The sequence below is a fragment of the Phyllobates terribilis genome, unplaced genomic scaffold, assembly GCF_046119375.1.
Source record: "Phyllobates terribilis strain yellow unplaced genomic scaffold, ASM4611937v1 Scaffold_8__6_contigs__length_399053987, whole genome shotgun sequence".
Taxonomy (NCBI): Eukaryota; Metazoa; Chordata; class Amphibia; order Anura; family Dendrobatidae; genus Phyllobates; species Phyllobates terribilis.
This window is the reverse complement of record NW_027362768.1, coordinates 344,153,978-344,165,981: the sequence shown is the minus strand read 5'-3', so window position 1 is coordinate 344,165,981 and position 12,004 is coordinate 344,153,978. Positions and strand designations below refer to the sequence as shown.

The 12,004-nt window shown below is 41.3% G+C and overlaps 1 protein-coding gene across 1 annotated transcript; it reads left to right on the top strand.

The window, feature by feature from the left end:
- The first annotated feature begins 2,363 nt into the window (after positions 1–2,363).
- On the top strand, positions 2,364–12,004 carry LMOD3 (leiomodin 3). The gene is made up of 3 exons (XM_073644725.1): positions 2,364–2,868; positions 7,957–9,495; positions 11,953–12,004. The coding sequence occupies exons 1-3, from the start codon at positions 2,578–2,580 to the stop codon at positions 11,977–11,979; spliced, it is 1,857 nt and encodes a 618-aa protein (XP_073500826.1). The 5' UTR covers positions 2,364–2,577; the 3' UTR covers positions 11,980–12,004.

Genomic DNA, 12,004 nt, shown 5'->3' with positions numbered 1-12,004 from the left:
CACGACCATCTATCAGAGCTGGTTGGTGACCATTGATCTGGGGGGTAAAGTGCCACAATGGGTAAATAGTGGCTACCTAGTATTTTTATGGTGGGCATGTAGCTATCTGACAATATCATGGGTTCATGTGATTTAGCTGGATTAAGATGGAGGTTGATTGCCCCCGCTTTAAAGAAATGGCAGACAAAAGTTGAACAAAACAGAAGAACTACTCTTTTCACAGAGACACAACAAGCTTGATGGTTACACATCTCACATTAGACACCAGAGCTTGGTGGTTGCAGTTCACTCCAGGTGACATTGTCACATGAACACTAGGTATGACGTGCCCAGGTCCCTGTTAGCTTCACATGGACCTTAGGCTTATGGTCCCTCACACAGACCTGTAGACGGTGTTTGCTTCATAACAGTTTGCAGTAAACTTTGCAACACGCTTTCAACATATGGCCAAAAGGAAGGTCACTGCTATTCGAGTCTCTGTTTTGAGGAGACCTTCTATAATGACTCCTTTCCTCCACGCTTCCACCACCCAACAAGCCTGAACCACTTAGGCGAAACTATAGACCTCAGGTAAAACAATTTTCAGTTGCACAATGTTCATAAAATGTTAGAGTAGGAAGGGAGCTCCAGGGTCATCGTGTCCAACCCCCTGCTCAATGCAGGAGTCACTAAACAATCTCAGACAGATGTCTGTCCAACCTCTGTTTGAAGACTTCCATTGAAGGAGAATTCACCACCTCTCGTGGCCACCTGTTCCACTCATTGATCACCCTCACTGCCAAAACGTTTTTTTCTAATGTTCTTGAGTCCAGCCTCACCTAACCCGCCCTGCCTCACTCCCAGGCTGACGTCTCTCGCAGTTACAGTTGACTCCTTCCAAGTTGACAACTCTCTTCGCCCACACTGCCTCCAGAAAATTTTCCTTCCACCCTCTTCCACAGCTTTACTAACCCATGCCCCAATTGGTAATGTATCTATTGGTCAGGTCTCCATTGATCTTCACTTCAATCTCTAGGTCTTGCTCCTCCATATCACGGTGATAAGTCTTAAACAATTGGTTGTCCTAAAAAGTGCCATGTGATAGACGGAACTGTGTCTCCATAGGGCCCACGTCACTGTCACCAGACCACCACCTTTCCTACAAAGAACAATCCACTTCATTCTCCAGCCGTCAATATTCCCTGACTAACAAGTCCACACTGGCTCCAAGATCATCAACTCTCCTCTGATGGGACAGACCCTGGGCCTGGCCTGAACCCTTCAAATAGGCCAACGCCAACCGCATTTTTCTTTTAAACCACACACAGACACTCTGCTGCCTTGGTGCCAAACTAGTATCTATATCTCTACCCCGACCCATCATGATGAAGCATCTAGGTGCATAGGTCAATGTCAGAGTGCGGCTCTTCCGGGGCCTGAACTCATGTTGGCACCTCACTAATCAGTTATGGTGGCAGGACATGCTGGTGCTGCCGAGTACTGAAATACCACTATCCAGCACTTTCACATTTCACACAGAACAATACCATATATAAACAGTAACATATATATTATATTTACGTAGCAGATTCCAGACAAGAACAAATAAATAGTAAAGCAGCATTATCTGAGCCGAGCAGTCCCAAAGGCCATATCTCTGAAACCATAAGGATTACTCAGGAGAGCACCGGGAATAAAATAAGACCAAAAACGGGTCACTTTTGACCTGATGACAGGTCCTTTTTAAAAACTTTGCAGCTCACTCAGAAAGTCAGCATGACTTCTTGATTACAGAGTAACTTTGCTGGAAAGAGCGTAACCTAAAAAATGCTCCAAAATATGCAAAATTAAGGAGCAAATCAAGCCAACCCAACGCTGTTGCAAATATAAACACTTGTCTACACATGCGTAAATTTATCGGGTGGCATTTTTAGACAAGTCTAGGTTTGGACTGTCTATGGCCTTATTCAGACGTCCAATGTTTTTTTCATCAGTGTGCTGGATCAGATTTTTTTCCATAGTTTGGCCAAGTGTTTGTCCAAGCTTCTCCTATCCATTAAACAGCAAAAACTGAACGGTTCACGGAAGACGCACGTAGTGCTACCTAGTGCTCTCCACTATTTTCACAGACCCATTGGACGAGTTTGACCTGTAAACCAATGATTGGCGATGGTAAGGGCATGTGCGAATGTGCATCCTTGTGTTTTTGCTTGTATCTATGTCCATGGCATTAATACGTCTCCTGCATAAGCCCCTTCACTTGTAGTGACACTCCAGTGACCGTGCCGAAAGCTCCATGAACCGGTCTATCCCTGGAACCCTCTCGAAAATGACCACTACACATTACACAATGACGAGGGGGAGAACCAGCTGTACTCAAATGTCAAAGCGTATGCACAGCTGACACCAGTTGCTGAAAACAGAACATGGCAGCAGGGACATAAATTCTCTAGGAAGTCTTCCAGGGCTTAATATAGCACTGGCCTCAGCTGAAGTGACCGTCGCTTCAGTCACTCATGGTGGCGTCCTCTCGGAGAACACAACACGCTGCACCATAACCACCTGGATCTCTCTCCGTGTGGACCGTAAAAATTAGCCATGTCTCAGCACAGCCAAGACTCCGAGTTGGATGAACTGTTTGCAGATATTGATGAAGATGAGATTTTGGCCAATTTGTCTCCAGAAGAACTAAAGGAGCTCCAGAGCGAAATGGAGGTACTGGCACCAGATCCGAAAGTACCAGTGGGCATGATACAAAGGGACCAGACCGAGAAAGCACCGACCGGGCAATTTGACCACAGATCACTCATCGATTATTTGCACTGGGAGAAGGAATCTAAACGCATGCTGGAGGAGGAAAGAGTTCCCGTTACGCTTCTGCCATCTGAGGTAAGATGGCACCGACTGGAATAAAAAATGTCACGATAGGATTTAAAAAAAATCACTATAGGGTAAAAAAAAAAAAAATAGGGTAAAAGAAAAAGAAAGTAGTATATGGTGAGAAAAAAATATCAGAATGGGGCTAAAGATAAAAAACAAATCACCAAAGGGCTAAAAAAAAACTATTCAAGATAGAGCTAAAGAAACAAGTAAAACTAAAGAGACCAAAGACAAAAAATAAAAAAAGTAAAATCACCACAGATCTAAGTTCATCTTTCCTTTGCTAGAATCACTATGTATATGAGTTTGGGAATCAGGGATAGCGGGGTCGTAGCATTTATAGGAGCCATGATGGCTGTCACTTTCCAATACACATATAGTAAAGGTGAGAAATTCATTGGGTTTAAATTCAATATTTTCCTTTGGACAGAAGAAGGTCATCATGAGTCTTTTCCCCTCATTTCTTTTCCCAATTGCCAGCAGCCTTTAAAAGTTTTAATAAAAGTGGCAGAGTTTCTGTTGCTAGCAGGCTGGGAAAAGGAGTAGGCAGAGTAGGCAGCTGCCTAAGGTTGCATTAAGTGAGAGAAAATCATGGATTTTGAAAAATAATGAGCGCATTTTTGGCTATTGGGCACCATAAGAGCTTGTCACAAAAGTCAATACAACTGCACTGACCCCATGTTAAATTCTTTCCTCTTTGTTGTTAAACATGACGACAGTGGCAGCAATGACTGGGTATGGTATATTGCGTCGGACGGACATTTATTTGTATTCTAGGCACCGAGAACATAAGTTCTAATCATCAGCCAGTTTTACTATGATCGATAAAATACATTTTGCACAGAAAAAGAAAAAAAAACAGAATAAGTGAAAAAAAAAAATACATATACAGTCATATGAAAAAGTTTGGGCACCCCTATTAATCTTAAGCTTAATGTTTTATAAAAATTGGTGTTTTTGCAACAGCTATTTCAGTTTGATATATGTAATAACTGTTGGACACAGTAATGTTTCTGCTTTGAAATGAGGTTTATTGTGCTAACAGAAAATGTGCAATCTGCATTCAAACAAAATTTGACCGGTGCATAAGTATGGGCACCCTTATCATTTTCTTGTTTTAAATACTCCTGCCTACTTTTTACTGACTTACTAAAGCACTTTTTTGGTTTTGTAACCTCATTGAGCTTTGAACTTTATAGCCAGGTGTATGCAATCATGAGAAAAGCTACTTAAAGTGGCCACTTGCAAGTTGTTCTCCTGTTTGAATCTCCTCTGAAGAGTGGCATCATGGGCTCCTCAAAACAACTGTCAAATGATCTGAAAACAAAGATTATTCAACATAGTTGTTCAGGGGAAGGATACAAAAAGCTGTCTCAGAGATTTAACCTGTCAGTTTCCACTGTGAGGAACATAGTAAGGAAATGGAAGAACATAGGGACAGTTCTTGTTAAGGCCAGAAGTGTCAGGACAAGAAAAACATCAGAAAGGCAGAGAAGAAGAATGGTGAGATCAGTCAAGGACAATCCTCAGACCACCTCCAGAGAGCTGCAGCATCAACTTGCTGCAGATGGTGTCACTGTGCATCGGTCAACTATACAACACACTTTGCACAAGGAGAAGCTGTATGGGAGAGTGATGAGAAAGAAGCCGTTTCTGCAAGTACGCACAAACAGAGTCGGCTGAGGTATGCAAAAGCACATTTGAAGAAGCCTATTTCTGTTTGGAAGAAGGTCCTGTGGACTGATGAAACCAAGATTGAGTTGTTTGGTCATACAAAAAGGCGTTATGCATGGTGGCAAAAAAACACAGCATTCCAAGAAAAACACTTGCTACCCACAGTAAAATTTGGTGGACGTTCCATCATGCTTTGGGGCTGTGTGGCCAATGCCGGCACTGGGAATCTTGTTAAAGTTGAGGGACGCATGGATTCCACTCAATATCAGCAGATTCTTGGCAATAGTGTTCAAGAATCAGTGATAAAGTTGAAGTTACGCAGTGGATGGATCTTTCAGCAAGACAATGATCCAAAACACCGCTCCAAATCTACTCAGGCATTCATGCAGAGGAACAATTACAATGTTCTGGAATGGCCATCCCAGTCCCCAGACCTGAATATCATTGAACATCTGTGGGATCATTTGAAGAGGGCTGTCCATGCTCGGCAACCATCAAACTTAACTGAACTGGAATTGTTTTGTAAAGAGGAATGGTCAAAAATACCTTCATCCAGGATCCAGGAACTCATTAAAAGCTACAGGAAGCGACTAGAGGCTGTTATTTTTGCAAAAGGAGGATCTACTAAATATTAATGTCACTTTTCTGGTGAGGTGCCCATACTTATGCACCTGTCAAATTTTGTTTGAATGCAGATTGCACATTTTCTGTTAGTACAATTAACCTCATTTCAAGGCAGAAACATTACTGTATCCAACAGTTATTACGTATATCAAACTGAAATAGCTGTTGCAAAAACACCAATTTTTATAAAACATTAAGCTTAAGATTAATAGGGGTGCCCAAACTTTTTCATATGACTGTATATATATATATATATATATATATATATATATATATATATATAGAAATATATATAAAAATATAAAATATATTATATAAAATAAAAAATATAAAATATATATATATATATATTTTTTTTTCCCCTTTCCGCTGTAATTGGATTTAAGGATCAGAATCTGAATTTCCTAAGAGAAACACTGTACTTTTGTAAAAGAAAAAGTTATATTTCAGTAGGGGGCGCTATTCAGCAGCAATCTGCTCTGGGATGAAGTGATAATTCTCCTTTAGGCTATGTTCCCACAATGAGGTTTTGGTGCGTTCTTGATGTTGCAGAATTTCTGCACCTCTTATTTAGATCAGTTTACTCGCGTTTTTTCATTGCGCTTTTATGGCGTTTTTGACGCTGCGATTTTTGTCTCTTTTTGGTGTGTTATGCTTAAAATAAAGCTGCTGTGTTTTTTATGCTTCTTATCTTTTTTGCTTTGACAAATCTTTATTGCTATACTTAGGTGCAGATTACATGCGTTTATTATGTGATTCTGTTGCGGAAAACGCACTAAAAAAGCATGTGAGGTTTTTACCTGCGGATTTTCCTCATCTAATGTAAGGCTAGCTATGGGGGAAATCCGCACAGAAAAGTCAGAGTACCCGCAAGAGAAATTGTCATGCTGCGGATTTGAAAAACGCCCTGCATTTGAGTTTACGCAGCGTTAAAAAGAAGCGCAGTGGGCATGAGATTTCGTTAAATCCTGTCCACTTTGCTAGAACTGTAGGCTACGTTCTCACGATGAGTTTTTGGTGAGTTTTTTTTATGCTGCGTATTTTTAAAAAAAATACAAGTCAACTATTTTACTTATTGGGAGCAGAAATGGTGCAAAAAAAATCTGAAACATCAAAAACTCACGAAAAGCTCATTGTGGGAACTTAGCCTTATAGGTAAACTATGGATATAGTTACTGTGCAGCAACCGATATGGCATATTTTATTTAATGCACTCACTGCTGAAAGTTTTATGCTGGGACTTGTAGTCATCGGTGTCACATGATGTCTCTGTTATAAGAATACATGACGTGTTAGATGGCACGTATAGAGAGTATAGTCAGAGCGATCAGAATAGCAGATGCTCACGTGACCTGTCCAGCTGTCTGCTTTCACATTACCGCAATTCACCCAGAAGAATAAATGAGGACGCTAATATCTCTTATTATTTTTACTTATTTTTAGTTTATTTCTATCTCATGGTAACACCTCTATATACAGAACTTAACACAGGATCCACCATTCACAATAGGTGATGTCACAGCTCACCTCCTCCCCCTCCTGTACAATGACTGATAACACCTCTATATACAGTAGATAATACAGGATCCACCATTCACAATAAGTGATGTCACAGCTCACCTCCTCCTCCTGTACAATGACTGATAACACCTCTATATACAGTAGATAACACAGGATCCACCATTCACAATAGGTGATGTCACAGCTCACCTCTTCCTCCTCCTATACAATGACTGATAACACCTCTATATACAGTAGATAACACAGGATCCACCATTCACAATAGGTGATGTCACAGCTCACCTCCTCCTCCTGTACAATGACTGATAACACCTCTATATACAGTAGATAACACAGGATCTACCATTCACAATAGGTGATGTCATAGCTCACCTCCTCCCCCTCCTGTATAATGACTGATAACACCTCTATATACCGTAGATAACACTGGATCCACCATTCACAATAGGTGATGGCACAGCTCACCTCCTCCTCCTCTCTTCATTATGACCAGATTACCGCAGACAATTCTTCTATACAAATAAATAGGGTTTGGTTCAGTCAATTGCTGCAAATGTGAAGAACATGAAGTAGGAGTCTAATATTAGGCCTAGTGGTCAGTATGAAAATTACAAGTTTTTTTTTTTTTTTTTTAGTGTAGTGATAAGAAAAATAGAAATAAAATAGAAAAAATGTTTAAAAAAATACAAATATATATACATTTAACATAAAAAAAACTATTTAAAACAATCAGTAATTTTATGGTGACACATTCCCTTTAAGTATTTTAATACGATCAGGTGACTCACACACATTGACAACTCTCACCTGTATTGGCCAATGGCTGCACGATTAGCCTCCATTAATGCCTCCTTTGACCATCACTTCGGGCGTGGTTTCAGGTGCAACAGCTGTTGTAGTGTGGATTGTCACCAGATTGGTATTCTCCTTTTCCTTTACCAAACGCTAAAATTTGGCACATTGACCCTTAAGTTAGCTGTTTCGGCTGGTTAATTCTGTCTATGTACCCTACTGGTTTTCATACAGGGCGTTCTCCGATTGCCCCTTCCCCTCTCTGTTACATTGAACGAAGAGTAGTGCAGAAGATCTGGTGGACCTTCTTTGCATGGGACGACTGCCAACCTTTTACAAACTGTGCACCCTCCATCGACAGAGGTCTCTAGTTTGTCTGTAGAGTGCAGAGTATAGACTTTCTTTAGTTTTGTATTAATTTCAATATTATTTTTATCTGTGACACTTCAAAATTCACCATAAATATTATTATGTTTTTAATATTAGAGAATAATTTCCAGAGTGGAAGAGGAGAAGGAGACGCAACGAGAAGAGGAGACAACCAATGACCAAGATAACCAAGAAAATGTAGTAGAACCACCAGAACCAGAAGAAAGTCATAATGAAACATTGGAAGACGTTTGTGACATAGAAAATGTGATGACAGATGAGGTAGAAGAAGAGACAGAAACCTATCAAAACAGTGAGGCAGAAATAGAATCAGAAAAAGAAGACAAAACAGACACTGAAGAAGTTGAGGAAAGTCGTCTGGAATCCCCACAGAATGAAGAAGTTGTGGAGAAGGAACCAGAAGAAGAGAAGGAACCAGAAGAAGAGAAGAGTGATGAAACAAGTCCCACCGCCAACGAAGCTCAAGACCCGTCTGAAAAAGCTGAGGATAATAAACCACCGGGAAAGATCTCAAAATTAAATATACCCAAGAAATTAGCAATGGACTCCAGTTTTATCAAGATGAGCGCGAGGCCTTCTGGAAATCAAACCAACTTGGATAGAACATTGCAGAACATCCGGGAGAGCAATCCAGATGTGATAGAAGTCAACTTAAACAACATCGAGAATATTCCAAAGGAGATGCTACTGGACTTTATCAATGCTTTGAAGAAAAACAAACACGTAAAGACTTTCAGTATGACAAACGTAGGAGCAGATGAGAATGCGGCCTTCACCCTGGCCAATATGTTACGAGAAAACAGAAGCATTACCACCTTAAACATTGAATCCAATTTTATTACCGGAAAAGGAATTGTGGCCATTGTGCGATGTCTTCAGTTCAACGAATCCTTGACCGAGCTGAGGTTTCACAATCAAAGACATATGTTGGGTCACCATTCTGAGATGGAAATTGCAAGACTTCTGAAGGCCAACAACACGTTGTTGAAAATGGGTTATCATTTCGAACTGCCAGGTCCAAGAATGGTGGTCACTAATCTGCTAAGTAGAAATCTGGACAAGCAAAGGCAAAAAAGAAAAGAGGAACAACAACAGCAACAAGTTAAAGAACAGGAAGAGATCTTTAATTTGTTGGAAAATGGTCTAGGTATGGGAATTCCTCCAGAACTTTGGGCGATGTTGAACCAACCACAACAAACTCCAGCTTCCAGAATGCCACCCCCAGCTTCCAACTCAAGAATGCCACCGATTCCCGAGGAACCAAAAATTCCAGTGCCGCCCCTTAGAAAAAGTAAACAGAACAAAGTAGAGCTTAATTTGGAAAATAAGTGTAATTCCGAGCCTCCACCTTTCCAAGAAGTGAAGCTTAAAAAATTTCAATCAAAATCCGTTGCCCAAAAGTTAAGAGAAGAAGTAGATAAGACTAGTTTGCGAGACATGATACAGCTCAAAAGGGCAAAACCCCAGTCAAGTGCATCTCAAAATTCAGAGCTGTCAGAGAAAACCAATCTTAAAGATGTAATAAAAACCTTGAAGCCCGTGCCAAGGAATCGTCCACCTCCTCTTGTCAACTTGACGCCAAGAGATGAGCTTCTTCAAGATATTCGCCAGAGTAATGTGGCCTATCTGAAAGCGGTAAGAGAATATTTGGGTGGATGTACGGCATATTTTCACACCTATGTAGGTTATTTTCAGATTTATGTTTTTGATAAATATTTTAGTTGAAAAAAAATCGAAATTTTTCAAACCGATCCTGGCAGGATTTTACCATAGTTGGTGAGATTTACCAAAAACAGTACAAAGGAAAACTCAGAGCATTTGCACACTTTTTGATAAATCAACCCACATATTTTTCACATTTTTATGTCTTTAAACAAGGCTTACACACCACCTTGATGAAACTTAAAGGGATTGTCCATTACTGGTTAACACCTGATTAATAGGACTGGGAGGTAAAAAAAAAAAGAAGATACCTACCCTTCAGACTGGTGCTGAAGTTTCCCTCGCGAGGCTGAGAGCAACATTTGTCAGGTGCTTCATATGAACGCTGCAGCCAATCATGGCTACTCATGGGCTACAACGGTCACAATTCAGCTGCGGTAGTTTCTCAGATGAAATGTGAACGCTGCAGTTGATCAGTGGCCATGGATTAGCTGCAGTGCTCATGTGACTCCCAAGCTTGAGGATGATGCCAGGGAAGCAGCAGGAGACACAGAGCAGAATACAATGGAGTGACGCTATTTCAGAAGGTGAGTATAATTTTTTTTTAATATTTTTTCACCTGCCTGGGCCAATTAATAGAGGGTTGTCCAATAGTGAGCTGATACTGGTTCCAGGCTGATACTGGTTCCAGGCTGATACAGGTTCCAGGCTGATACAGGTTCCAGGCTGATACTGGTTCCAGGCTGATACTGGTTCCAGGCTGATACAGGTTCCAGTCTGATACAGGTTCCAGGCTGATACTGGTTCCAGGCTGATACAGGTTCCAGGCTGATACTGGTTCCATGCTGATACTGGTTCCATGCTGATACCGGTTCCAGGCTGATACCGGTTCCAGGCTGATACAGGTTCCAGGCTGATACAGGTTCCATGCTGATACTGCTTTCAGGCTGATACAGGTTCCAGGCTGATACTGGTTCCATGCTGATACTGGTTCCAGGCTGATACAGGTTCCAGGCTGATACAGGTTCCAGGCTGATACTGGTTCCAGGCTGATACAGGTTCCAGGCTGATACTGGTTCCAGGCTGATACAGGTTCCAGGCTGATACAGGTTCCAGGCTGATACTGGTTCCAGGCTGATACAGGTTCCAGGCTGATACTGGTTCCAGGCTGATACTGGTTCCAGGCTGATACAGGTTCCAGTCTGATACAGGTTCCAGGCTGATACTGGTTCCAGGCTGATACAGGTTCCAGGCTGATACTGGTTCCATGCTGATACTGGTTCCATGCTGATACCGGTTCCAGGCTGATACAGGTTCCAGGCTGATACAGGTTCCATGCTGATACTGCTTTCAGGCTGATACAGGTTCCAGGCTGATACAGGTTCCAGGCTGATACTGGTTCCATGCTGATACTGCTTTCAGGCTGATACTGGTTCCTGGCTGCCAGGCTCAGGTAATCCTTGTATGACATGGATGGCAGATGCAGGGGAAATGGGATTCTCGGAGATCAGCCAGTCACCCCAAGGGCTACATTTTTAACATTGATAGCCTAGCCTTAGGATAGGTCATTAATATTTTTGATGGGGACCCAAGCACTGGAACCCCTGCTGTGAATCTGTATCAGGCATGTAATAAGCACAGTTCTCTGCTTGTAAGGATATGTACACACGCGCGTTACTATAGTAGTGTCAGACTGAAGAACATTGGCCCTGCAGAGGGTTTGATTCTGAGGGCCCACCTTTCTCCCCCACTCAAGAGCCCCATAACAGCTGCAAGGTTTGCACTATGAACGCTCCTGAAGGAGAAGCCAGGGCCCACCGGTTCTCTGATGAGCCAGTCCAACCCTGATAGTAGTTGATCCCCGGGAAAAAAAAACCCGAGGTAATGCCACCAGCAAAGCTACTTCAGGAAGAAGACCACCGGCGTTTTGCTGAAGCAGCTTCTCCTAGGGAAAAAAAAAAAAAGACATTATGGGCCCATCTCTCAAAATGCATTTCCCATAGAAATTGGAATAGAATTGGAAAAGTTTTCCCAAGAGTTTTTGAAAGGGATTTTACTGCTCTAAAATGACTGAAAAAAAAAACTCTGTAGGAACATAAAACTCTGAAAATTCCGGTGGCGAAATGTTGGCAGCAGATACATTTTTTTTTTTTAAAAAGTGTTAAAGTTGCAGTATTAATAATAACCATCATCTAAAAATATTATTGCCCAACATGTGTCCTAAAGGGGGTTATAAAACTTTACAAAAAAAAGAATACTTTTGCCAATCTGGTATAGCAATATCTAAGTAAAAAGTTGCAATACGAGACACAGCCAATAGAAAAGAGCGGTGCTGTTTTTGAAAGAAAAAGAAGTTAGACTCCATTTATATACTAATCCTAAAACTGAAATGAGTGCTGATTACTAATTACTGTATTTGGTTTATTACAGGTACCATTACCCAAAGAGCTGGAGTAATGACTGGGCGTGAATGTAATGAAAA

Coding starts and splice junctions, on each gene's coding strand:
- LMOD3 (XM_073644725.1), top strand. CDS start 2,578: ATGTCTCAGCACAGCCAAGACTCCGAGTTGGATGAACTGTTTGCAGAT. Junction 2,869..7,956: donor TTACGCTTCTGCCATCTGAG/GTAAGATGGCAC, acceptor TTTTAATATTAG/AGAATAATTTCCAGAGTGGA. Junction 9,496..11,952: donor ATGTGGCCTATCTGAAAGCG/GTAAGAGAATAT, acceptor GGTTTATTACAG/GTACCATTACCCAAAGAGCT.